The sequence below is a fragment of the Aythya marila genome, assembly GCF_965140915.1.
Source record: "Aythya marila genome assembly, chromosome: 12".
Classification (NCBI taxonomy): Eukaryota; Metazoa; Chordata; class Aves; order Anseriformes; family Anatidae; genus Aythya; species Aythya marila.
This window is the reverse complement of record NC_139053.1, coordinates 10393793-10420803: the sequence shown is the minus strand read 5'-3', so window position 1 is coordinate 10420803 and position 27011 is coordinate 10393793. Positions and strand designations below refer to the sequence as shown.

Below are 27011 nucleotides of genomic sequence, written 5' to 3'. Positions count from 1 at the left end.
TCTTCCAGCCCACAGCCAGGCTGCACAGGCTTTGTTCCTCTTGTGGGGGGAGGACATTAATGGTGCTTCAGACAAAAGGGCAGCCTGTGCCTCCACGGAGCTCCTGGTGGAGCAGGCTGCTCAGATAAGCTGCGGAGGAAGGAGCAGAAGGCAGGAGGTGAGACGTGCCCGAAACACTGATCAGGTGGGACCACAGCCCTGAGGAGCGCTGCCGCAAGCTGGGGTCTGTGGGTGGCTGCTCCTCTCGCTGTGGGACCTTTCTCTGCGGGGTGGGTGTGTTTTGGAAGCAGGCTTCTGTCACGGCTGGGGTTTGTGATGAGTTTCTTGCTTTTGCCCTGCTTACAGACCGGCAGTTTGGGTTTTTAACTGGCAGCCAGGGGTGGGTGGGAGCTGGCAGGTCCTGCTGCCAGGACACAAGCATTTTCTTCTTTGAGTGCTTTTCATGCTTGCAGGGGACTGAACACCCCCTTTTCCCTCTGGGGGCAGCTCTGCAGCTGGAGTCAGGGAATGGAGGGCTGAAGGGAGCTGCGAACAGGCCCCAGCTGCCATGAACAGGATGCCTGTTTAATCGTGGAGGCTTCCAGAGGAGAATCCCTGCCCGCTTGTGCTGCTGGAGGTTGGGGAGCAGTGGTGGTGGAGTGGGGTGGAGCAGAGCCAGCCTCAACTTGCATTTTCCTGGGCAAGGCTGTGTCCCGTGGTGCTGCCCCTCTGACCCACCTGAGCCTGGGACGGGACAGAGGTGGCTGCCACCCACCGGACCCCTCACCCTGCCTCGGCCCTGGCCCTCTGGCCTGCAGCCAGCTCCCCCTGCCTCCGCCTTGAAAACCCACAAGCCGATTAAGCCCGGCGTGTTAATTGGCTGCGACAGCTCATTTTGTTGTCTTGCGTTTGGTTATTGACTGGGTGCGTGTGACCGGATTCGCAGCGAAGGTCAGTGCCAGGCTGGGCTGGAGCCTCCCTCCCCGCAGGAGGGTGCAGGGGACGGGTGAGAAGTAGGTTAGAAGGGGCACTGGGCCCTCACTGCTGACCACAGCACGTCACAGGGCATGTCCCACATATTTAAAGCCCCAAAATGGGAGGATGCACAAGCAGGGTGACCGTCCCCAAGCCCCAGTGAGTGATTTCATCTCGGTTTGGTTGCTTTCTTCTCTAAAGATCAGGATTAAAGTTAGCAGGGGCAGGGAGGGAGATGTGCACGGTCGTGTTGCAAGGTGATGGTGCCAAAATTAACCTGCTACCCGAGGACAGCCCACGGTGCTGCCTTTGGCTGGCCCTCTGCCTCCCTCTTCAGCATCTGCTGGGTCCGTGGCCCAGATGCAGCACGACAAGACAGTGCATTAGTGAGGAACGGGATGAAATCGTTAGGACCGATGGATCCCCCAGAGCGAGAGGTATCGACCAGCCGCAGGTCAAGGGGAAGGTCGAGGGCAGAGAGGCAGGCTGCAGGCACGGGGAGCTGAGTTGTTGGCTGCTCCTCTGAAGGCTTCCAGGCTAAGGAAGGAGCAGGGGCTGCGAGGGCTGCTCGAAGCCCTCCAGGCACCTTGTGCTGCCAGAGCAAGGACTGACCGGGCTGGCAGCTGCTCTCGTGCTGCTCTGCCCCACCGCATCCCCCTCCTTGCCTCGAGACCCCAGCAGGGAGCCAATGCCTGCCAAACCCCAGGTGAGTTCCCTGCCCGAGAGCAGCCAGCAGAGAGGCACTGCCTGGCTCCTGTGTCCCGAAACACCACTGGTGGCAATCAGGGAGCTGTGGAACTTCAGGAGCAGTCAGGGCTTCCACTGCATCGCCACCCCTTACACCACCACAGCACCTCAGAGCCAGAGAAGCTGGGAATGGCTTCCCAAAGAAGCCTTGGGAATGGCATTAGCCCACTCCCCGGGGGCAGGTAAGAGCAGGCATTGCTGTTCCATCGCGATGAGCGCTGTGTAATTGGAAATGCTCATTAATGCTGCCTTTGAGAGCGTGCCAGTCTCTGGGCTCCGAGGAGAGAGACCCCGCTGCCTTCGCTCTGCCTCTCGCCTGTCAGCTTGTTGGGCAATCGCCCTCGGAACAGCTCTGCTCTGCTCTGCTAACAGGTATTTATCTGGAGCCTGCCTTGGCTCCGAGCAGGGGCTGTCACACAGGCAGCACCACGGGGCTGGCACCGCTGCTGCCCCTCATGCACAGGGAGGAGGGATGGAGGGGGAGGCAGAGCATGGCTCCGAGCCCGAGGGGCTAGGGCCTGGGAAATCGCTCTTCCCGAAGAGGCAGCTCTCAGCATCTCCCTGCATTTTGAGGAACCTCTGGCCCAAAGCAACGTGCTTGTCATGCTGAGCCACTTGGTGCCGAGGTTACTTTGGGAGGCTTTCCCTGTTTCCCCCTGGAGCAGCCCCAGCTGTGAGGGGGTGTTGCACCCCCCATACCGCATGCAAAGCCCAGGCGAGATGGGTGAGTCCTGAGCTTTCCCTGTGTTTTAAAAAAGGAGTTCCCTGAGGTGGTTTGAGGCCTTGGACACATGACTCTTGTTCCCCAGGGACCCTGCATCCCCTGCCCAGCTGCGTGGCAGTGAATGCTGGAGCAATGCAGGATCCCACGGCTGCTGCAGGGCTGGTGGGTGACTGGGGACTCTGCCTCTCACCTTCTGCTTCCCTGGGAGTGTGTGTAACGCACCCCAGCCCACCAAACCCACACACTGCAGGGCCTAAACCTAGCATTTATGAAAGCACACTCACTGTGGACATGCTGAACTGCAGGGCCAGGTTCCTCCCTGCACAGATCAGCCTTGCTTTGCCGTAGCCACCACGTGCTTGACCACCCAATGCTGCTGGTGTAACCAGGCATCAGGTCCAGAGCCGTGCCTGTGCGGGTGCAAGGCTCAGAAACGAGCTGACAGCAAGGTCCTGGGGGCTGCTGCCCTCCTGGCTTCACCCCAGGGACATCACCCCTGGGTGCACCTGACCCATGGGGATTCTCCTTGGCGGGTTGCCAGGTTTCTTGTTTTTATGGCTTTTGATCAAAATCCTCCTGTTTTGCTGAAGAAGGGCTGCGAGGGCAGGAAGGGGTGGAGGGGACCCTGCTCTGAATGGAAAGAGAAACCTGAACGGGGCCCATCCCTGTCAGAGGGAGGCAGGAGGACATCTCACCGGGGCTCTTGGGCTGGGGCAGAGCTCGCAGGCAGGATGGAAAATTACTGCTGGCCACAGGCTGCAAGGCCAGGAGGCAGGCAGGGGGCTGGAGGGCTGCCAGCGCTGGCACATGCTTTGTGCTGAGGTCGGGGAGAAGACAGGGCACTACAAATCCCCATCCTGGGCTCACGGGCTGCGCTGCAGGGCTCTCCAAGGGCTCCCACAATTTGGGGGTCCGAGGCAGGGTTTGAGAGGGTCTCTTCTGATGCGCCCGAGACCCACACACTCCACTCTTCTGCTTCTCGTTATTTTGGAGCCAGCGAGTCGTGGGCATCTCACTGCCCCGTGGATGCAAGGCTGGGGTGGATGGCCCTGCCCCGGCTGGGCAGGATGGAGCCCATCACCTGCTTGTGTTCCAGCACTGCCCCTTCAATCCTCAGCCAGCCTGGGGGCCCCTCGGTGTGGCCACAGCTGCCGAAGGGCTGCTAGCCACAGCACATGGCCCCGCACCCACAGAGCTGCTCGTGCTGTGGATTTAAGGGTGGCAATAAAAAGCATCACACTCACGCACAACCCGGGCTAAATTTAGCTCTGAGGCCCCTGCACATCGTCACAGCACTGCGTGTGCCTCGGGGCCGTACCCGGTCTCCGTTAAACCTCCCGACACGGGCACATCGAACGCGCCGATCCTCCCCTAAATGCTGTGTGCAGACATCGTGCCCGCCTCGGGCTGCCTCTCTCCTGCCCCAAATCAGCCCGGCTGCAGGGCAGGGCCGATGAGGCAGCTCAGCTGCTGGGGATTTGTGCCGGACAGGCAGCCTCCAGCTGGGCTCGTGCAAGGCAGCAACCCTCAGGGAGGGAGGTGGCTGTGCTGGGAGCAGCAGCACTGGAAACACCTAAGCTTTCCCTAGCATTTTGCTTTGGTGCCAGCAGCCTGGTAGCACGCACATCTCAGCTCCCCTTTCCCCATCCACCACGGAGCACCAGAAAGCCCTCAGGTGGAGGTGGGTGTTTCCAGCTTGCAACGATGCAGGATACAGGTGTAAAACCCATCCTTGCTCCTGCACATAACCCTGGGCTGGAAGGGAGAACTGCAAGCCCAGGGGGTGCGGTGGGGTCAGCCCTGTCCTAGGGTAAATGCTGTGCCTATGAGCAGCTCGGGCTGGGGGACAGAAAGGGGCTGCTGCTTCTGCATCCACAAGGAAAGTCCTTGCTCCCCGTGCTGCTGCTGGCGTTGGCAGAGATGTGGAAAATTCCTCTGCTCTGCTGGTGGAGGAGTCGATCCATGCACAGCAGAAGGAGGGGGCTGCAAAATGATGCCAGCCAGGGTGTGTCCTTGGGAAGTGCACCAGCCAGCCGGGGCAGGGCACAGGATCACTGCAGGGAGTGCTCACGGCTCCTTTTGTTTCTGTGGACCCACCTGCTTCAGGGGGCTGAGGGCTGGGGCAAGGTCCCGGTGGCCAGCCTGTGGCTGGTGTGGCACCACAGGACCATGGCACAGCCCAGCTGGGAGAGGCTGAGGGGCTCGGCTGTGGCAGCAGCTGCTGGGTACCCCTCTCCTGCCCCCCCTTCCATGGGGAACATCCCCAGCACAGCCCCGCTCTGTGGCACAAGCCTCCTTAGGCTTGGGGATGGGATGCCCCTCAACGAGCTGCAGCCCAACTTCAGCATCACCACCAGCAGCAATGCCCCAAAGGGCTCCTGGGTGCCACAGCAGGAAAACAGCAGGAAATGTCACCATCTCCAGGCGCCCAGCAAAGTGTGGGGAGTCTTTGTCCACAGCTGTGACCTCCCCGATGCCACCTCTGCAGCCAGACCTTGGTTTGACTGCCTGGTGTCACATGGCTGAGCTAAAAGCACGTGGAAAGCCATGTGGAAAATGCCACATTGATGGGCGTTACAAACGCCATGGGGAGTAATGTGGAAAAATCCATGCTGTAAAGCTTCCTCGCTTCCCGTTAAGCACGCAATTCAGGGTGCAGGCGGTTTCTGAACCCCTGCATGGGGTTATACACCGCTGCCTCCACTTCAGTGCATGGAGAGCTTGTGCTCTGTCCAGACCTGATTAATTGTGCAATTATTCCAGCCACGTGGCCCTGCTCCTTTGGCAGGGCAGCCATCTAAAACCTGTTATTTGATAAAGTCGGGCTGCTCGCAGAGATGATAAATTCCTGGTGTGAAAACCATTTATTCCTGTAGAAATCCCTGGCAGTTGGAGGAGAACGTTTAAAGTTGCGGTGTCAAAAGGATCTGAAACCAACCCCAGCTCATCCCTGCCCAGTTGAGAGGAAAACTCGTGGCTGCTGGGAGGGAGAATAAAAGGCAGCCCTGAAGGCGAGGAAGAGCTGATGCTCAGACAAGCATTAGCTGGCTCCTAGCTTGCACGGTCACCACACTGCCTGACATCCCGTGTGTTTCCTCCCATCAGAGTGAGAAGGTGACAGCCTGGGATGCAGAGCTGCTGGTGACTCAAAAGGAGAGGCTGAAATCAGCTGAGAGCTGGTTGCTGTCCAAAAAGCCCAGGACAAGCTGTTAGAACAGACGTACCAGGGATGGAGATGGCTGTGTGTCCCAGCAGCACAGCTCTCTGCAGCCCCTGGGCAGACGTCTGTGGGACGAGCCGTGCTCCTGACCCAGCCATGCAGGAGGAGGGCCTGTGCGTGGCCACTGGCCCCCACGGCTGGCCAGGGAGAGATGAGGCTGATGCTGGGGTGCCTGATTCCATGCGGGTGCTGGGAGTAGCCCATGGGTACCTCCTGCAGCCCAGAGTTTATGTTTAGGAGCAAACTTGGATCACAGAAGGAGGGTGGCATTAGCAAGGCTCTGGTCAAGCCCCTGGCACCTTGGGAGTCCCTGGCTCCTCCAGAAGCCTGGACAGTGCTGCAGTGCTGGTGGGTGAACCTCCTGCAGAGCCCAGTGGTCCCTGATGGGGCTGGATCACAGCCGGGGCAGAGGGAGGCAGCACCAGCTGCCTTGGACCCCATCTCCCCAGTCCCTGGCCATCGTGCCCTGCTGGGGGGGTGCCATTTCACAGCTCCCCCTCACCCCAGGAACTGCCGGGCCCCTCGGCCGTGGCTGTCAGGGCTCAGGGACTGTTCCCCAGCCTTGCCCATCGTTGTCCTGAGCTCCTGGGGACCCCCAGCTCTTTGTCACCCCTTGGTCTTGTTCCCAGGCCTTCATGTCCCCACTCCCAGGGCCTCCCCAGACCTCTTGGCCATCGTGGCTCTATTTTGGGTATCTCTGCCGTTCAGATCCCCCTTGTCCAGGGATCCTCCCCAGTCCCCTTGACCACCACCATCCTGGGGACCTCCAGGCTGCTCCACCTTTACGGGGACTCCAAGCCCCCTTGGGCACGGCCCCATACCCGGGGGGTCTCCCCAGGGCCCCCCTGCACATCCTCCCCACCCCAGAGCCGCTCGGCACCCGCAGCCACCCCGGCCCCACTCCGGGTCCCCCCCAGCTCCCCGCAGGCCGCTGTGGGTTCCCCCCCACCCCCGCAGCTCTCCACCTCCCCTTTCGCTCCCCTCGTTCCCAGCCCGGACCCATTGTCCACCCGTTCCCAGCCCCGTTCCCGGCCCCATCCCCATCCCCGTCCCCTCCTCTCCGGCCCCGCTAAGGGGAGGAACCGGCCGGCCGGGGCCGTGCCCAGCCGCGCCCCTGCGCCGCCCCGTGCGCTCCGGCTCCGCCACCGGCACCGGCACCGGCACCGGCTCCGCTCTCTCCCCACGCCGGGGCCGCCGGCCCGGCATGAAGGTGCTCCGGCACAAGATCGAGCTGCTGACAGGTACGGCCCGGCTCGGCCCGGGGGCTGCCGCATCCCCCGCTCCGGGGCCGGGCTCCGCGCTGCGCCCCCGGGGGGCTCCGGTGGCCGCGGGGCGCTGGGGGCCGGCTGGGGAGGCCGGAGGGGCGAGGAGGGGGGAATGGGGCCGCTGGGGAGATGGGGCGGGGGGCTGAGGGGTTTCCAGCACCCGCCTGGCAGCCGGGCCCCCTCCCCAAGGGGGGCTGCTGGAGGGGCCGCGCACACGCGCGACGTTTTTGGGGTGCGGGAGGCGGCTCCTGGGCGAGGCGTGAGGTACCGGGGGATACAGAGGGGGGCACGGGGGGCCCGTGGGCAGAGCCCCCAGCCTCGCCACCGCGGCCCCCAACCTGGGGGGCGCAGCCCCGGCTCCCCAGGGCCGGCAGATGGGGGCCGGGTGGCGAGTGCGGGTGCTGGGCTGCGGGGCCATGCCCCAGGGGATGCAGAGGGCCGAGGGGTTCATCCTGCATCGGGGGGGACACGGGAGGTGGTGGGGGTCTCCTCAGCTCTGCTGCTCAGCAGGAGATGCCGGGGAACCTCTTCCCTGCCTGCAGTCCCCTTCCTCCCTCTCCCTGCCTCGCTGGAGGTGGTTTTTGTTTCGGTGCCTGGCACCCCTCAGCCCATGGGTGCCGTGCCGGCATCGCTGGGGTGCCGCAGCCACCCCGGGCAGGACGCAGGGCTGCGATGGGGAAGCTCTCGTGGGGCCGGTGCATCATCCCAGGGTCCCCTGCCTTCTGGCTGCGTGCCGCCCGGTGTCAGACCCTGCCCGCAGCCTCGTCACGGTGATAATAATAATGATAACGGGCATGCGTTTCCTTGCCATAAGCTGGTTCTCCTCCAATATGCAGCCATGGGGCTGCGGATCCCCGGGGAAGGTAAGCCAGCGTGGCTGTTTCCATCTGCAGGCACACAGGAGATGCCAAGGCAGAGCCCGTGGGGCTGTCTGCAAGAGCCCGGCCAGAGCTGGGTGCTGCTGGGCACGGCATTGCCCCACACCTGCTTCCTCTGTGCCTCACCCTTCCCCTTCCCACCGCCAGCCGTTCCCATTCCCTGCAGGACAAAGTTTTTCTTCCTTTCCTGCTACTCAGTTTGGGATCATCCCTGGGAGATGCAGGGGCAGGGCTGGGAGTTTGGGAGAGCTCGAGCTGGTGTGCTACAAGAGCCTGGGAGGTGTGGTTGCTGGCTCTGGGCACGTCTGGCCCGTTGCTAAAAGGAATTGCTTACACTGCTGCTCTGTGACAGCCTAGGGGGATTAGGGAGCACATGTTGCAGCACTGTCCTCAGAGGAGCGCCAGCTCGCTGAGGTCCTGGTGCTCGGCTCTTGTTTGGGTGTGCAAGTGAATAATAACGTGCTTGGTTTGGGGTTAGGGAAGGAGACAGCTCCCAGCTGGGCCCAAGGCAGAGCAAGAGCACCTGGGGCAGCATGCTGGGGATGGGTGCTGCTGGGGAGCATCGGGATGAGCTGAAGGGAAAAGGGTTTGCAGCCAGCTGTGTTGGCATCTCCCAGGCCATCTCCATGTGGCGTTGCCAGCCCCAGTACCCCAGCATGTGGCGGGGGGTGCTTGTGCCCCACAGTTTCACTGCAGAGCACCCCAGCCACCGCAGCACTGGGCCGACCCCTGCAGCCTCTCCACTGGGCTCACTGGGGCTGGCAGCGGGGCAGCTGAGGGCCTGTGGCTGATCTCACACCCTTGGCTTCCCCACCAGCCCTCTGCAGTGACAGTGCCACTGTTCACTGCCCCGCTTCTGCGCTCGGGGAGCAGGGGCGAGGGTGGCTGTGGGCTGGCAGCAGCAGCCAGGCCCCCATGGCAGCCAGCAGCGTGGCCGTGATCCTGCGGGCAGGCTGCTGCACCCGTGGGACGCCCTGTCACACGACAGAGATCCCCCTCAGGGCTGGCATTTACATCCCTGCTCTTCTCCCAGGCCCAGCACCGCTCTCGGTGGCTGTCCCTTCCGCGCTGGGGCTGCTGGTTGGTGCCCCTCATGGGCTGGGTTCCCCCCGCCACACAGGCAAGATCACGGGGCCTTTCCTCATTGCCTGGCCACCCTCCCTCCGATATCAGCTGCAGGCTTTAATTAACGAAGGCACTAACCACACGCTAAGTGCTGGCCCCACGCACCCCAGGGCTGTGGCTGTGCGGTGTGGCGGGGCAGTCAGCGTGTGACACGCCGCTCTCTTCCAGAACCAGCTGCTGGTGAGGCTGATTTTTCCCCAACTTTTTAACCCTCCCTTCCTGAGATCAGGCGCTGGGCTGCTAGGCTGGAGCCAGCACAGGCTCTGTGTCCTCTTGGCCGTGCTGGCGGGCTGCAGGAGCAGGCTGGCTCTGACACGAAGCTGCATCGCCAGCAGCAGCCTGGCCTTGAGCAATGCGCCCCGACCTGCGGCTCCAAGGGGCTGTCGGCAGCCCCCTGTCCCCGCTGTGGATGCCCCAGCGTGGTGGGACCCTTGCTGCTGGCCACGGGCATGAGGACTCCCAGCACTTGGAGCTGTGGCTATTCCAGGAGGCTTCATGGTGGTGTTTCTCCCTCAAAACTCTTCTGGTTTGTTGGATGGCTCCAAAAGGGCAAGGCAAGGCGCGGTTTCTGCAGAGAGCAGCCAGGTGGCAGAGCTTGCTTGCTTTTCAACTGAAAACCCGATCGGATTAGGAAAAAAAAAAAAAACACAAACGGTTTTGGAGGGGAGCTCACAACCAGCTCCCATGTTCCGGGCAGCTGGGGCAGGGGTGAAGCGCCTTGTGATGCTCTCGCCCTGCATTTCTGCATCTCCAGCCTTGGCTGCCCAAGGCTGGGAGGTGGGCAAAGCGTGGAGGAGGCCTGGCTGAGGCTGTGGAGAGAGCAGGAGCTGTGTCTGCTCGGTGCTGGCATAGCCCCGTACTCTCCCCAGTACCCATGGGGAGCTGGATGTTTGGAGCAGGAGCTCCTCTGGAGGCTTGGTGTCTGGAAAGAGGTAGCGGGAGCGGGGCGGGGGGGAAAGCTGTGAGGGTAAATGCTGGGGGGGCTGAGTCTGACTGAGCAGGGACACTGCCCTCGCTCTGGGACCTGCTGGTTGCCCACCCTGCGTGTGCACAGGGGATTTGGGGTTGTCCTCATCGCTGTTCTCCCTTGTGTCCGTCACCTTCCACGTGCAGTCAGCTATGTGAGCATCCCCTCGCTCCACTTTGCTTTCTGAGCTGGGCTCAGTTCTGGGGGTATTTTGGAGATGCCAGTGCCGGGGCATGCAAACTCCTAGTGCCCTGGTCAGCAGGGCAGTCCCACGCCTCTGCTGAGCAAGGGCTCTGCAGTGAAGTCTGTTCCTGCAAGCCCTGGGGCTGAGCTGCCAGCTGGCCGGGACCTGCTCTGCAGGCGAGCAGGCTGTGGGGGTAAATCGTTGCAATAAAAGCTTCAGGCAGGCTCCCTGCTCCCTGCTGGGGCCATGCCAGCTGCTCACAGCAGCCCTCTGCCTCCCAGCATGGCTGGGAAACCTCGCCCCTCGGTCTGGCTGTGCAGGGAGATCTCCCTCAGTCCTACCCTTCTCCGCCTGTGCCCTAAAACTAGCCAAAACATGGACTTTTCTTACTCTGGTTGAAGCTGGAGTGTGAGTTGGCTAAGGGCTTGCAGGGGTGACCAGCATGGACAGACCAAGCTGCTCTCCCAGTTTGCCTGAGGCAGACCTGGAGCCAAGTCTGTTCTCAACTGGGAGAACTGGACAGGAGTGGGAGCTGAGCTCCACCAGACGCTGCCAGCCCTCTGCCCAACTCCCAGCCCCCAGCAGGGGGACGAGGCAGCACACCAGGACCCTGGTGGACAGGGGGACTGAAGCTGATTTGGCTCTCTGGGAACCCTCTCCATGGGCAAAAAGGCTCAGGGAGACCTAGGAGGCGGCGGGGGCAGGACCCTGCAGGGCACTGACATCTCCCTCCCCCCGGGCAGGGCTGCTGCTGCAGGAGATGACCATGGCAGGGCTGCACGAGCTGCGCTTTACGGAGGAGAAGCCACTGCTGCGGGGCCAGGACACCGAGCTGGTGAGTTGGGAGGCAGCTCTGGCTCTGGCCTCATGCATGGGGTGCTGGGAGGGGGGCGTTGTGGGGTGGTAATGCCGGGCGTGTGTTGGCACTGGGGTTTGTGGGGTGCGTGCAGTTATGCTGGCAGTGGGTGTGGGTTTGCACAGATATTGGATGTGTGTGTATGTGAAGGGGCACGGCTTTTGTCTCGGTGTGATGACGTGGGGAGATTTTGCACACACGGTACCACAGTGCTGGTGTAGCTAAGTGTGTCTGCACACATTTGGGTGCATGCTCACGCGGCCACTTTGCACACGGGGGTGACCCCACAGCCCTGTGCACCGCAGAGGGTCCTTGTAGTACCGGGGGGCTTTGCGTGCCAGCTGGGCAGAGGGAGTGTGACGGGCAGCAGGGCAATGCCTCTGTCCCTAACAGCTGCCTTTCTCCCCCAGGAGAACTCAGAAGTCTTCCTTTCTACTGTGGACACAGACTGGAAGGTAGGACCGGCTGCGGGGAGGGGACAGGAGGTGCCTCGTGCCCCTGGGCTTGGGGACCCACAGGCCAGCGTGGTGGGTCAGTGCGGGGCACTGAGCGGGCCCTGGGGATGGGTGGTGTTGGCTGCCCCGGCCCCAGCTTGCAGGTGGTGGCCGCTTGGTGTCCGTGCATGGGGCTGTGTGCCACAGCCCCTGTAGGGAGGGGACACGGCCACGGCTTTGCAGTCTGCCTGGCAGAGCCTCTGAGGATGCTGGCTGCTGCCCTCAGCGCTGGCACTCAGATGTGTCTGGTGGGCACTTGGCAACACTCCAGGGACAAAAGCTTTTTGAAAGAAGCAAAACCGAGCTGCTTCTCCAGCCCCTCTGCCATTGCCATGGTAATGGTTCCCTGGGCGATGCCAGCTCCCCGGTTACACGAGGGTGGCTGAAAGTCTCTTTCTCTTTCGGAGTGCCAGGGCATTGCCTGCCCCTCATCCTGCCCGCCTCTCCTGGGGACCGGGGCCCCTCCACTCACCCAGCCCGTGAGCTGCTGCAGCCAGCCCTCGTCGCAGCAGCAGCCACACTGGGCAGCGCTGCACTGACTGGGGCTGCCGGGCAGAGGGAGGCTGGTAGCCGTGAGTCCCTGGTGGTGGTCGCTCTCTGCAGAGCCAAGCATCCAGCAGAGAGCTTTGCAATCAGCCTCCCACTGCCGTCTTGACCCTGGCACTGTGGGAGCAGAGCCAAGGTGCTGGGCTGCCCTGCCTCTGTTTCGCCTGTTGGAAAAGGGGATACGTGCTGTCAGGGGGAAGGTGGCTGTCCTCTCGCAGCTCCCTGTGAGCAGCAGGGCACAGCTGGGCAGAGAGTAAAGAGCTTCACCAGGGTGCTGGGATATGCTGGTGTGATTCACAGAGAAGGTGGCAACGTTCTGGTGTCACCACAGCAAGGGTGAGGCATGAGAAGGAGGTGGCGGTGCCAGGGGCATGGTGAATGGCATAGCCCTGCACCCTTGTTATATTGAAAAGTTAACTGGGAAAGGATAAAGGTGGCTTCTCCCAAGCCAGCTGGGCCCTGCGCCGTCTTGGTTCCTCTCCAAGAGCCCGTGAGGATGGTGATGGGATGAGCTGCCCAGGCTGTGCTGGGACAGCTCTTGCTTTCCCCCAGCCTGGTGCTTTTCAGGCTGGGCCCCTGCAAAGGTTGGGGCAGACAGAGGCTGCCCTTCTTTGGGGAGATCTTACTCCATTTTCTAGTCTCATCCCCTTGGGGTTATTCATTCCAGCCCCCAGCTTAGGTCTTCGCTGTCCCTATTCTCCACCCCAGAGCCAGTTGCTGTTGCAATGTTGAGATGCTCTCATCTGGCTCGGGGGCTTTGCCAGCACCATGGCCAAAATGTCTGGTAGAGAAGGGCAGCACAAGTGGCTGCTGATGATGTGTGGCCCTGTGCGGGCAGTCCCCAGATGTATCCATGGCAGGGCAGCCATCACCCACCCCTGAAATCCCCAGGAGTAGGCATCCCTGGGCCTGCCAGTCTCTGTATCAGCTTCACCACAGTTGCAGGGTTATTTTTGCAGTGCTGTGGGCTGGCTGGGTGCACGTTGCTGTGCAATCGGCTCTGCTTGCTCTTCATGGCTGCAACTGCTTGTGCTCTCCTGCAGCAGGTTTTTCCCTTTCCCCAGCCTGCTCTCCTGAGGCACAACCAGTGGTGCTGGTGTGCTGCCCCTCTGGAGCTGGCTGTACTCTAACACAGGGCAGCTGCGGGGCTGTTCTCACAGAAGCCACCCCTCATTGCCACCAAAACCTTGCCACGTAAACCCAATACAGGGATACTTCCTGAACCCTGTCAGGGGTGGTGCCATGACCACTTTCCTGGGGAGTGTTTTCTGGTGCCCGGCCACACTCTCAGTGGAGAACCTTTTCTTATATTGGATCTGACCCTCCCCTGTCCCAGCTCCATGCCGTCCCCTCGGGTCCTGTCGCTGTCCCCAGAGAGCAGAGCTCAGCGCCTGCCCCTCCGCTCCCCTCGTGAGGGAGCTGCAGGCCGCCATGAGGCCTCCCCTCAGCCTGCTCTGCCCTGGGCTGAACAAACCAAGGCACCTCAGCCGCTCCTACATCATTGTCCTCCACACCCTTCACCATCTTCATTGTGCTTCTTTGGCCACATATACTTTAATATCCTTGTTATATTTTGGTGCCCAAACCTGCACACAGCCCTCAAGGTGAGGCCACACCAGAGCAGAGCAGGACAATCCCTTCCCTCAGCAGCCAGCAGTGCCGTGCCTGAGGCACCCCAGGACACGACTGACCCTTTGGGCAGCAGGGCACACTGCTTCAGCTGGCTGTCGGCCAGAACCCCCAGATCCCTTTCTGTGACTGCTCTCCAGCCTCTTATCCTCCAGCCTGTACATACAGCCAGGCTTGCCCCATCCCGGGTGCAGAATCTGGCACTTGCTCATTGAATTTGGTGTGGCTGGTGATTTCCCAGCCCTCTAGCCTGTCAAGGTCTCTCAGCAAGCCCTCTGTGCCCTGAGGAAGTCAACACCTCCCAGCTGAGTGGGACCTCTCTGTATTCCCAAGACCATTGCAGAGTAGTTGAGAGGAGTCTCACATCAGCCAGCTTTTTGAGTACCCTGTGATGAATCCCATGAGGCTGGTAGATTTATGTGCGCTCAGCTGGCAAAATGGCACACAGACCTGTGAATAGCTTTGTTTCTGTGGTAGAATTCACTCAGCACCTGGGCTTCCCCCTCTCATGTGGTCCTTCATTAGCAGAGGGGTCATCTCTGTGGGGTTTGTGTCAGAGAACCCGCAGGACAAAACACTGCAGGGGAAAGTTTCCTTGCTAGCCTGGTTTGTTGTCCCTCCTGAGGAAAGAGATGTTCCCAAGGTAAAGTGGCTCGGATCTGTTGTTCCACATCAGAGACTCAACGGGAGCAAGCATCACCAGTGGGTGATGCTGTGGATACACAGGGAAGCCTGGGCTTCTGTTGCTGGACCAGACTCGTGGGCAGATGGGTTGTCCTCTTGTGAAGTCTCTTGGAATCGTGGCAGAAACAAAGTGCACATGCACACGGAGGGACACACGCATATGTGTGCATGTGCTGCATGCATTGGCCCAGGGATGGCGTCCTTCCCATCACAGCTGCTGGCTTGTTGTTCCTCCTGGTTTATTTACCAACCATCAGTGATGTCCAGGTTCAGGCTAAATTGAGTTCCATGTTCCCACTGTGTGCCAGCATCCTGCACCAGGCAAGGCTGGGGGGATTTATGTCAGTGCTAGCATGTCCCGTGACATGTTCCATGTCCACGCAAATGCACTGCATGCACCTTTCATTGCATATGTACATTTTCCTGCCTTGAGTGCAGGCCTTATGTTCCCAGGTAAAGTAACGGGGCAGCATTCATCTGTGTTCTCACACAGGCATGAGGTTCTGCATGTATGCAGCTCATTGTGCATCCGTGGGCACGCGTGCTGGCCTGTAACCTCGCGTGGGTTCAGTGTCAGTCACCTCATTTACTTGTCCAAAGGTTGCATGCACAGACACACGGGGCACGGACTCTCACAGTTTTGCCTGCTCCCTGCGTGTCCGTGCTTGTATGTGTTCCTGTGCATGTGTGTGCACGGTGACGTGCATGCATGGAAGCACCACCGGCAGTGCCTGTGGGTGTGTGTGCACTACTGCAGGGCTCTGGGCGGCTGCAGACCCGAGCATGACTCTGCGTGTTTGCGCGTGGCACAGAGCCATGTGTGCATGCATGCCTGGGTGTAGGTGCGGGGTGCTGGGCTCTGCCCTGATAATGCTGCGTGCGTTGGGGGGGGTGTCAGCACAGCCCCTTCTGGGCGCCTGTACCTGGCTCAGGCTGCCGAAGGAGGGAAGATGGAGCGGGTACCGCGCGGCGCCAGGCGTTTTTCTTCATAAACAAGGGTATTTGGGGCCAATTGGAGCATGAATAATTCCCGTGGCAGCCAATGGCCGAGAGCCGGCTGCATCGCAGCACTCGCCTGCAATGGAGGCCAAACCTGCTGGGGCTGCGCCTTGCGCCGAGGGGGAAGGGAGAGGGAGGGCTTAGCGCAGGGCTGGGGCTCCGCTATAAATCGAGGCGAGGGGCTGAGCTAGCACAGAGCTCTGCTTCGCCCCAGCCTGCTGCAGCACCGTGCCCTGCGCCAGGACCCTGTGCACGGTCTGCCCTGCCTGCACATCCTTGCCTGCCCGGCTCCTCGCCATGCCCGAGTGCTGGGATGGGGTAGGTACCGCTGTCCCCGTGCTACCTTCCCTTCCTTGTGGGTTTTGCCCCAGTTTCTCTCCCACTGGCTGAGGCTGGGCGACTGCACCAAGCGGAGCTTGCTGCGCATCAGGCAGATGTTGGTGTGGGGGCAGCTGCCGCTGGGGAGCCCTTCCTCCCTTCCTTCCCCCAGCTACAGCACTGCTGCATCCCCGATGTGACGCAGGTTTTGGGGCTGCATTGTCCTTGAGCGTGTCCTCCCCAGGCCCGGCGGCGATGGTGCACCAGGCCGTGCTGAGCCAGCGCAGTGCCTGCAGCTGCAGGCTGCACAGGGCTGGCTGTGGGCACCCAGGGCACAGCGGGGACAGGGGAGACGGGAGGACTATAGAGAGGTGACCTCCGGACGTTTTGGATGTCTGGGATGTTTTCCAGCCTCTGCAGTGATTGCAACACCTGGTGGCAAAGGGCTGGTGTGGAGGGGTGGCACTGCAGTGCAGAGGAGGGGTGAGCAGGTGGGAGCACTGCAGTGGGCGAGTGAGAGCCTTGCAGTTCCCCAGCCCCACACGGGACTGGGCTCTCCCAGGCATCTATGGGTGCTGTGGCCCAGGATTGTCCATGCACCCCGTCATCCTGGCTTCATCCCCTCCTCCCAGCCTCTCCCCTGAGCGAGAGCGAGTGTTCCTGCAGCAGAGGGCAGGGCTGTGGTACCCAGCGATGCTGCAGAGGCTGTGCCACAGTCAGGGATGTGCCTGGGCTCACGGGTGGGGGTCACAGCGCTAGGGAAGGAGCTGCCACCGTATTTTGGTATCACAGACTGAGCTGTAAGGGAACCACGGCCGTGTGGGTGGGTGGGAGGAAGCCCTGTGCTCAGGATCAGACCACAAGGACACCTCCTACGCGGTCACCTTGGGCCAAGCCTTTCCTCTGCCTTGACCTCCCTGTCTGTTGCCTGCTCATCACCTGCAGAGGTGGGTGGGGAGAGAAGCAAAACCCAGCTCGACCCTGGGGAGCAGAGGGATGGCTGTGGCTGGCGGGTGGGGTGGGGGCACTCCTGGGGAGCTGAGCATCATCTCCAAGGAGCCCTTGAGCTGCCCTCGAGCGCCGTGTGCCCACGGGTATAGCTGCCCTTGGCGAGGGGAGGCACTGCAGGGAGGAGGACCCGTCCTCAGGCTGCTCCTCCCGCCTGCCGGAGGCCTGTGTCCTTCAGAGTCCTTGGTGGTGCGTCGTGGCCTGTGGGAGCACCCACGTGGGGGTGGAGGGCCCCTGCTCTCCTCGCATCTTCCCATCCGCAGGGCTTGCCGGTGCCTGCAGTGAGGACCGCTCCGCATCAGGCACCGTGCCAGCATCCCCTGCCTGGCCCCACTCGGGACGTGATGCTCCCGAGCCTGCTGCATCCCAGCTTTGAGGTCACTGCCACCGGGCCAGCTGGCAGGCATGGGCATCAGGAGGGGACCCCTGTTTTTTTGGGCAGCAGCCAGGCTCACAGCCTCAGTTTCCCTTGGGATGGTGGCCATGAAGGTGAGGCTGGAGCCTCAGGGTCCACAGCCGTCAGGGATTGAGCATCAGGATGAAGCTAGAGCAGCGTGACCTTGCAGGCCAGGGACAGCGGCACCGGTACGCACTGTGAGAAGCCCTGACGGCAGCATGTGGGGGCTGGAGGTCACCTGTGCCCTGAGACAGTGCCGTGACGCTGAGCTCCTCCCTGCTCCCTCCTCCTCCTCAGCAGGGCTGGGTGGGGGTCAGAGGATGGACAGGTAGGAGCTGGCTCGGTGACAGCCCCCACTCCCACCCCCGTCCCCTGGAAGGCAGGGAAACTGAGGCACGGGGCAGTCCTGGTCCCTGTATGGGGCACAGCCGTTTCAGACCGATGGGTTCTGAGGTTATTTTTGCTGTCATTTGCGGCTCAGGATGCGTCATTTCCTCGGGCGGTGTGTGAGGTCTGCCCTCAGCCTGTTTGCGCCACGCACGGTGAATCCAGGCCAGCTGGGCCGTGCTGCTCTCTCTCATCCTGTTGCCAGAACTCTCCTGGTCTCAGGTCCTCTAAGACCTCCTGTCCCACCCTGTGAGCCCATCCCATCCCAAACCTCTATCCCTGGATACCATCCTGTGCTCCCACACCATGATACACCTCTCAAACCCTAAATCTTCCTATCCCATCCCAAGCATTCCATTTTTACTCCGTGCTCCCACACCACCCCAAACCTCCCTTCCCATCCTGCGATCCCTCTGTCCCATCTCAACCCTCCTGTGCCATCCCTGATGCCCCAACTTTCTCAGATCCCCTTTCTGGGGCATGGCAGTACCTTTGCCAGTCACTGGCTCCTGGGCAGTGTCCCGTGCCTCAGTTTCCCTGTTGGAAGGGGTTTGTATGGTTTGCACGGACTGTTCACAGCCACTGCCACGTCGGGGGATCCCGAGCTATCTACGTGGGTGAAATCTGCTTACGACCACACTGAAGACAAGGGTGTAGCTGGCACGTGGGTCCCATGAGAAGCCACAAAGAGGTGTTTGAGCCTGCAGAGGGACCGTCCAAGAGCTGCTACTAAATATGCAGATGCCATTAAATGGATATAGTTGCATCCAGCTTGGGAAAATCCCACCCTGGAGCGAGTCGGTGGAGGCCAGGAGTGTTTACAGGGGCTTGCTTGCTCTGCCCTCTGCTGCCAGCCAGGACCTGAGGCTGCCTGGAGCTTGGGGCTTTCCCGAGGCAGCTGCTCCCCTGCCTCCTGCGCACCCAGGGGCCCATCCTGTGCCAGGTCCCAGCCTGGGGGCTCTCAGCCCTGCTTGCTCCAGGCATGGGGCTGCAGGGGTGCATTGGAGGCATCGCTTCTCAGCCTTTTGGCTAAGATCAAGGGCAGTGTGTAGTGTACGGGGCTGTGTGTAGTGTAGGCAGGGACGGTGGGACAGGAGGAGGTGTCTGGGGCAGGGCCAGCGTCACCCCATCTCTCCTCGTCCCCCAGGAACACGACATCGAGACACCCTACGGGCTGCTGCACGTGGTCATTCGGGGCTCACCCAAGGGGAATCGCCCGGCCATCCTGACATACCACGACGTGGGCCTCAACCGTGAGTGCTGGCCTCCAGGAGGGTGGGGAGCAGGGCAGGGCAGGGGCAAGCCAGCGGCGGGGACATCAGCCAAAGGCCCTGGCTTGGCGTCAAGGTGCCGAGGGCTCCCTCACAATACGGAGGGTTTCTGTGGCATCCAAGAGAGCTGGGAGTCCCAAACTTCTCATCCTCCTGGCTGCGCCCGTCCCTCCCCACGTCTCCCATCCCCATAAGGGTCACAATCCTTGCTAACAGCGGCCACGGTCTCTGTGGAAGGGTACGGAAGGGCTTTGGTGGCACATCAGCTCCAGGACGAGGGGCAGTGGGACAGCAGTGACCCCTCTCCATGCTCCCCTGGCCCACCAGGCCCTCGTGCTGGGGTGCTTGGTCTCTGATCGCCGCCTGCCCTTTGACAGATAAGCTCTGCTTCAACACCTTCTTCAACTACGAGGACATGCAGGAGATCACGAAGCACTTTGTGGTGTGCCACGTGGATGCGCCAGGACAACAGGCAGGAGCCTCGCAGTTCCCACAGGGGTAGGTGCCAGCCCTGGGGACATCCTGATGGGATGTCACCTCCCTGCCCACCGGGATGTCACTGCCCGGGCCATCACCTGCCTGCGAGCCCCTAGAAGCCGTGTCAAAGCCCGGGGCTGGTGGGTGAGCAGGCGGGTGGTGTTTCCCTGCCCCACATCCACCTCCCCGTGACTCCCTGTGCTGCAGGTACCAGTACCCGTCCATGGACCAGCTGGCTGCCATGTTACCCAGCGTGGTGCAGCATTTCGGGTGAGTCAGCTCTCCTCCGAGGGGCTGGGAAGGACCTGGGGCTGGGCATGGGGCTGGGGGACTTACCTGGCACCCTGCATGGTCTTTTGGGCCCCGTCCTGGTTGGAGGCAGAGGGGTGCCCCAGGGGAAGGTGTCCTGGAGCCCACCGTTTCCCCATCCACACCTCTCTGCTTTCCAGGTTCAAGTACGTGATCGGGATCGGCGTTGGGGCAGGAGCCTACGTGCTGGCCAAGTTTGCGGTGAGCCTGGGGCCGGGATGGAGTCACCTGTGCCTCCTGCCAGCGTGGGGCCTGGGGCAGAGCAGGAGCTGACGGCCCGGGCACGCCGTGCCGCTGCTAAGGCTCCTGGAGAGAGGGGCAGGCCAGGATGGCCGTGCTGTGGTCACGGGGGCTGGGCAGTCCCGTGCCTGCTGCAGCTGAGCCGGGTCTCCTGTCCCACCACGTCAGCCCCCTTTGCCCTGTGCTGCCCCTGATCCCAGGGCTCCCGGGGATGTCCCTGGCCTGGCTGTGGTGCCCACACGGTGGGCAGTGGTGCTGGTGGGCGCGTTGCCCCTTCCCGCTGAGCATCACCCCTCTTGCTTGGTGCAGCTCATCTTCCCTGACCTGGTTGAAGGGCTGGTCCTCATGAACATCGACCCCAACGGCAAAGGCTGGATTGACTGGGCAGCTGCCAAGGTGGGCACAGCCCCAAACCCCTCTAAGCCCTGGCGGCTCCCTGGGGCTCAGGGTCCCCATCCTGTGCCACCCTGCGGGGCCAGGGCAGAAGCCAGCCACAGTGGGACAATAACTCCCCGTGTTCCCTCCACAGCTCTCAGGCCTCACCAGCACGCTGCCGGACACAGTCCTATCGCACCTCTTCAGCCAGGTAAGGGCTGCCCGCCCTGCCCTGTCCCCCACTGTGCCCCCTGCCCAGCATCCTGGCCATGTGGCTGTGCCCTGCCCCCTGTGCTGGGTGCTGTGGTGCCACCAGACCCAGGGATGAGGTTGGAGAAGTCCTGCTCGCATGCCTCCTGCTTGATCCAGGGCTCAGCCCCAGCTGATGCCATGTGCAACCTGTGTCCTGCCCAGGCACGCTGCCCACAGCATCCTCTTGCTCTGCTCCGTCAGCGGGCAAGGCACGGGCAGGCCTGGGAGAGCAGAAGGGCTCCACAGCACCTCGCAGCCTCTGCCCTGATTTTCTGTCCTCTGTTGGCGCAGGAGGAGCTGGTGAACAACACAGAGCTGGTGCAGAGTTACCGGCAGCAGATCGGCAGTGTGGTGAACCAGTTCAACCTCCAGCTATTCCTCAACATGTACAACAGGTGAGTGACGCCAGGCAGCGTGGCCGCCTTTGCCATGCTGATGAACTGCAGCAGTGGTGTGCCTGTGGAGGGAGTTGCTGCTCCACTGAGTGCTGCATCCCATGGTGTGGGCTCTGCTCAGGGCATGGGGGTGCAGCAGGGATCGCAGGGTGCTGGGACGCTGGGGCTGAGAGTTGCTTTCCAGAGCCATTCCCAGAGCAGTGCCCCGGCTCTGTGCTACGATGTCCGTGGCAGTGCCTGTCTAAGGGCTCACACTGGCTCTCTCCTTCTTCTCTGCCAGCCGCAGGGACCTGGACATCAACCGGCCTGGGACTGTGCCCAACGCCAAGACTCTGCGGTAAGAGTCGCTCAGGCACAGCACAGGGGATGCAGGGTGGCAGAGCCCAGCACCAGCCCTGACCGTGCCCTTTCCTCTCATTTCCAGCTGCCCCGTGATGCTGGTGGTGGGGGACAATGCTCCTGCTGAAGAAGGGGTGGTGAGTGAGGGCATGGGGCTGTGGTGCCTGCAGGGTGGCACAGGGATGGTGCCCCTGTGTGGGCACGCTCGTGTGCACAGCTCAGACATGGAAACTGCCACATGCAGGAGCACTCCGTGCACCCAAAATGCTGCTCGCACACGTGTGTGCTCGCATGTGCCCACACGGTCAACATTTGCACAACCAGCTGCAAGTAGTGTGCAGGTGGCCATGCTTGTACACGTGTGTAACTGCGTGTGCACACTCCCCTCCAGCACATGTACGTGTGCGTATGTGCTTGTAGACACGTTGACACACACGGTGCCTCATGAGACACCCCTCCCTCTCCAGCCCCTCACCTTGAGGTGGGGATGGTCCATCCTGCCCAGACACTGTGGAATTGGAAGGTCCCTTACGTCCCACGGCAGGCGGTGGTGGTGTCGGGGGGCTCAGGGCTCGCCTAGTCCTGGATGTGCCACTCACAGTGTCAGGGATCAGTGGTGGAATCCGTGGGCAACTTCTGCCAGGCTCAGGGCACCCCAGGGTGCTCATACCGTCCCTCTCACCTGCAGGTGGAGTGTAACTCCAAGCTGGATCCCACCAACACCACCTTCCTGAAGGTAAGCGGGTGGCAGGGGGGCAGCAGGGTGGCTCCCGCTGCATGTGCAGTGCCCTGTCACCCTGTGCCCCAGCACTGTGGGGTGTCCCCGTCTCCCTGTCACAGGTTTGTCCTGGCTGGGGTGAGTGGGGAGAGCAGGGTGGCCTTGGCAGTAGCATCCTGCCAGTGGTGGACAGAGGACAGGGTGGGGGGAAGAGGCATCCCCCCAAACTAACCAGCGCCTTCTCTCTGCAGATGGCAGATTCTGGTGGGCTGCCCCAGGTCACACAGGTGAGCCTCCCCAGTTTCCTCAGTCAGCTGCGTGTACTGGGCCCTGAGGCACGGACTGGTGCTGTCCCTGGCTAGCAGGGAACGGGCTGACGTGGGCACAGGAGTCCTGCGTGGGGAATAGAGGAGGTGGCTTGGGCCTGGGTGGGGATCTCAGCCCTGCTGCTGCCTCAGCTCCTCCTGCTCTCTCCCCGCAGCCCGGCAAGCTGACTGAAGCCTTCAAGTACTTCCTGCAAGGCATGGGCTACAGTGAGTGCCAGGGCTGGGCACAGGGCTGGCCTGGGCGTGTGCGTGCACATGCGTGTGCGTGTGTGTGCAGCCCCTGCCACAGAAGAGCCTGGCACCCGCGCGTGCCCTGCCAGAGGGCTGCGCGTGCATCGGTAGCGTTACACGTGTGGCTGCACAAGGTGCCCGTGCGTGTGCTCGGGGTGTGGAGCACGCAGGCTCTGCGTGTGCCAGGGCTATGTGTGTAGGTGTGTGAGCAGGGTCTCTATGGATGTGTACCTACATGTGTGTGTGTGGATGCGTGAGCAGGGGCTGTGTTTGCACAAGGGTGTGGAGAGTTCCCGTGCGTGTGTGTGTGTGCAGGTCCATGTGCACACCTACAGGTCTGTGTGCACACATTTGTGGGGCCAGGCGGGGACTCCTGGCCCCATGGAGCCACCAGCATGGCTGATGTTCTTTCTCTGCCCTCCCTGCCCCTGTCCTGCCCCGCCAGTCGCCCACCTGAAGGATCGGAGGCTGAGTGGAGGCACAGGTACCGCTCAGTGCTGCTCGGCCCGTGCCCACCACTGCATGGTGCCCTCCTGGCCCTGAGCCCCCCGTGGCAGGACACTCCTGCTGGCCGGTGTCCCCAAAGCTGCCTGGGCACCTTTGGGAGCAGTCTGGGTACAGAGCCGGCCCTTCCCAGCCAGGCATCTTCTGTCTCGCTCTGCTTTGCTCGAGATGATGGGCTGTCCCCACGCTCTGCCTCACACCCTGAGCCGGGGCTGAGAGCTGAGAAATGGCATTCAGAGAAGTATCCCCATGCAGGCACGGTCTCAGCAGCATGCCCACCGTGCCCTCTTCCAGCTGGACAGGAGCTGTGCCACCCTGCCTGGAGGAGGGCCTCACATCCCCCAGCCACCCTGGGCAGCCAGGAGAGCTCCCATCCCCACTGACACCCTCTCTGGAGCACAGAGGCCTCTCGGGGCTTCCTCTGGCCTCCTTCCCGGTGGCCACCCGCCCAGGAGCTTTACCAGCTGTGCCTGGTTTGCAGCCTGCCCCAGGGCTCCCCATCCTGCCCCAAGTCCTGTCGTCAGCCTGGAGCTTCTCCTGTTGTAGCACTGCATGCCGCGAGCTTGTGCTGGGTGCCGTTTGCATTGGGGAGCGGGACCTGCGTCCCCACCAGCGGCTTTGCTTGCGTGAGGTAATGTCAGCTCTGTTTCCTTCTGGACCTCGGAGCGAGCCGAGCACCCAGGCCCTCTCTCTCTGTGCCCGTGCAGTGCCATCCGCCAGCATGACCCGCCTGGCACGCTCCCGCACAGCCTCCCTCACCAGCGCCAGCTCGGTGGATGGCGCCCGCCCACGTGCCTGTACCCACTCGGAGAGCACCGAGGCCATGGGGCAGATCAACCACACCATGGAGGTATCGTGCTGAGGCCCATGGCCGCCGCCGCCGTTTCCTCCAGAGCCATCTCCCATCCGTCAGCATCCCGCCAGCACTCACCCGCCCCGCAGACGACCTCTGCCAGGGCCCTCACTCCCTTGGGGTGGATTCATCTTCTTTGCTGTTGGCCTCCCCCCACATCGCTGGGCACCAGAGAAGGAGAGGGGCTTCGCCTTGTCACCTCCAAGCTCTGGGTCCTGGCTTCGCCCAGCAGTCCCACGTGGTTCTGCCTCAGTCCTCACCCTCCCCAGCACTGGCTTGGCCCTGGCTTGGGAGGGAGGGTGGTGGAGGGATGTGGCCAGGATGGGTGAGCAGGGTCGGGGTGGTGGGATGGGGGCAGGATGGTGGGATGGAATAGGACAGCCATACGTGGGCAGAACGGTGGGACACGGAGAGCACCCTGGAGGTAGGTTGGTGTGCCAAGGTGATCTGATGGCTGGCCAGGCTGGAAGGAAGCTGGAGCTGGGAACGGCACTGGCTCTGCCTGCAGCATGCCTGGGCACTTGGTGGGGGGGTGGATTTGTCGGGTGCCTGCAGGGATATCACTGCCCTCCCTGGGGCAGCAGCTCCCATTTGTTTCCCTGTTGCTATTCCTTGGGGACCACAGGGGATTCCCTGGCACAGACAAGCCCTGGCGCAAGGTGGCCGTCATGAGAAATCACACACCACACCAAACCCTCACCCTGGCCACACATCCCGAGGGCTGCCCCAGAGCAGGGGGAGAGGCCCTGTCTTGCTCTGCTCCAGGAGCCATCGGGGCAGAAGGGGGGTCACGGGCATCCCTTCCCCAGTCCTGCTGTTGTTACAAGAATGACGATCACTGCCTGTCACCAAAATCGCACCCAGGGGCAGGTAGTCCCTGCACCTTGGCTTGCCCATTCCCTGCCGCTCTGGCAGTCTCACTTCAGCTTGGGCTGAGGCCACCAGGGCTCGGAGGCTGCTGTGTCTGGGGACATTGTGAGGCAAAAGATCCCAGAATCCCTCCAGTTTCACCGCAGCCCACAGGTGTCCCTGCAGCAGAGCCATCAGCAATAAGATGAGACACCCCTCGCCCCAGGAAGCCCCCAGCACCCTCTGCCCTTCAGGGCGCCCCAGCCACAGCATGCGGCGTGACCCATGGGACATGAGGAGCATCCCCGTGTCTGGCTTTGTCCATGGGGGTGCACAGAGCAGGCCAGTCCACCCCACACGCCCCCATAGCCACTACAGTTCCTCCCACACTCTACCTGTGCACTGAGCAGGCCATCTCTCAAGGGCTTGGCTCCCCACGAGCTGCAGGGCCCCATCCAGCCACCGGCTGCGGGTGGATTTGACCTTGCTCTCGGCACGGAGAGCCCCGTCATCGTGTAACCCTGCCATCAGCTGCTGCCCCCAGCCCATTCCGGGCAGCAGAGCCCAGCTCTTCTTGTACGCAGGGTGAGGGAGCTCCCCGTTCTGGCAAGAGGGGCTTGGGACTGTTTGGGTAGCCCCTGCGCAGGGTGGCAGCAGAGACCCATTGAGGATCCACCAGGGGCCATCACCTGGGCGAGCAGCACCCCAGTGGGTGCAGGGACAGCGGCGCTGGGCTGTGCAGCCCCACGGGGAGCAGGTCCCACGCAGCACCCTTGAAGCAGTCCCCCTGCAGGCCCTGGCCCCACACCTTGTTCCCCCTCCATCAAGGGCCTCCAGGGCTCCCAGCAGGTGTTCAGGGGCTCCTGGCCCTGAGGCCTGAACCCTGGTCAGCACCCCTATAACGAACGGCCACCCTGAACGTGGCCAGTGTCCCCATTTTCCCCCCATTTGTTCTGCCGTGTGCTTCCTTCTCGGTGTGACTCTGAAAGCTAAGTAGATCCTTTTTACTGTAGATACCGCTGTGATCACCTGTTTTCTCAGCGTGTCCTTCCAGATGATATATATATAAATGCCTATACATATTATATATATGGGGTTGTCCGGTCCCGGACCTTTTGGGTTTGTTCTCCACGTTTTCTCGTACAAGCGGTGCCGTGTGGTTCCCTTTGAGGTGGTCTGGTCATGCTTGCCTTTGGTTTCCCACCTGGGTTTTGTTGGTTGGTTCAGTTTTCCCTGTGGTTCGTTCCTTTGAGTTTTGTTGGTTTTCCTCTTTTCCTGGTCACAGCAGAATTTAATGGATTTCCCCCTTTCTCTGTCTGAGCGCAACCTGGTTTTGTCACAGTGGTGTCGAGGCCACAGTACTCACACAAGATGGCAATATGTAAACCAGATTTAACTAACCTGTCACTGTAGAGAGGATTTACTGTATCAAAATAATAATAAAAAGACAGCAAGAACCTGCTGTGCTCTTGTCATATGCTGGCCTAACAGCAGGGGGAAACACGTCCAAGCTCTTCCCAGCCCGGCCTGTGGAGATGTGGTGTGCAAGGAGGACAAGAGGACCACCATGGCCACTGACCTGCAGCCAGGTGGTCCACCACTGTGGTAGGGACATGTTTGGGCTGGGGGCTGCACAACTGGGCTAGGGGAGCCAGGGAGCACACGGAGGGGAACCGAGGACTCCAGGGTGCACGTGGAGGGGAGCAGTGGGGTGCTTTGGCATCAGGGCAACGGTAGGCCCCATATTTTTGGGGTGGATGGAGACTAAAAGTCACCAGCTATGTCCCGACAAAACTGGATCCAAGGAGTGCCCACTGGGGAAGGGAAGACCCACGGCTGTGTGAGTCTGGAGATGGGTCACTAGGGGTCCATAGGACAGCCATCGTCCCTGTCCTGCTCCAGACCCCATCAAGATCTGAACTTCCCAGGCCTCCCCCTGCCCACGTGCATGACCCTCTCCTGGGGAAGGATCCCCTCCCTGTGTCCTAGCCTTCATCTCTGCTCCGGGGAGACAGTGTCTGCTTTGTATTAAGCTTATCCAGACTGGTCCCAGACCCAGAGCATGGTCCACTGCATGGTCCATGGTTGCCTGGGGTGCAGGAAGAAGAACCCAAACATGTGAGGCGGGAATCCAAAGCCATGGGACTAAGGTGAGATCTGAGCCAGCAGCCTGGGAGCCTTTCTTGGCTGGCTGGGATGGAAGTGTCTGCTCGTCTCCCTGCTTTTGATTCTACTTTGGGCCTGCTCCAGCCTTGGGTCTTCCCCCTTGCTGCTCTCTCTTGCACATGAAGCTCCACTTGGGAATTTCTGGACTTCTGGATTAAGATTAAAAAGTTGAGAGGTAAAGGAGGTATAGGGGACCTTATAGGGCGTGTCTGCTGCATGCCACCGTACTGGACCTCATGGGGGACTTGAACCACCCTGAGATCTGTTGGAGGGACAAGACAGCAGGACATAAGCAATCGAGGAAGTTCCTGGAATGCGTTGATG

The 27011-nt window shown here is 61.7% G+C and overlaps 1 protein-coding gene across 4 annotated transcripts; it reads left to right on the top strand.

Annotated features, from left to right (window-relative positions):
• On the top strand, window positions 1-25026 carry NDRG4 (NDRG family member 4). 4 transcript variants are annotated; one of them, XM_082770248.1, is made up of 17 exons: window positions 1-157; window positions 10808-10899; window positions 11331-11375; window positions 18530-18635; window positions 19031-19151; window positions 19338-19400; window positions 19580-19640; window positions 19989-20075; window positions 20209-20265; window positions 20598-20701; window positions 20982-21038; window positions 21126-21177; window positions 21729-21776; window positions 22010-22045; window positions 22240-22291; window positions 22761-22799; window positions 23527-25026. In XM_082770248.1, exons 2-17 carry the CDS (start codon window positions 10825-10827, stop codon window positions 23679-23681), a joined length of 1158 nt encoding a protein of 385 aa, XP_082626374.1. In that variant the 5' UTR covers window positions 1-157; window positions 10808-10824; the 3' UTR covers window positions 23682-25026. The 4 variants fall into 4 exon arrangements, with proteins under 4 accessions (XP_082626374.1, XP_082626375.1, XP_082626372.1 ...); XM_082770249.1 differs by having other exon boundaries at window positions 25-184; XM_082770246.1 differs by lacking the exon at window positions 1-157 and adding an exon at window positions 6734-6886.
• The last annotated feature ends 1985 nt before the right edge of the window (window positions 25027-27011 follow it).

Bases quoted from the DNA above. Each gene is read 5' to 3' on its own strand.
- NDRG4 (XM_082770246.1), top strand. From the start codon at position 6,850: ATGAAGGTGCTCCGGCACAAGATCGAGCTGCTGACAG. The intron at 10,900-11,330 runs GTGAGTTGGGAG...TTTCTCCCCCAG, and splicing joins GGGGCCAGGACACCGAGCTG to GAGAACTCAGAAGTCTTCCT. The intron at 20,266-20,597 runs GTAAGGGCTGCC...CTGTTGGCGCAG, and splicing joins TATCGCACCTCTTCAGCCAG to GAGGAGCTGGTGAACAACAC.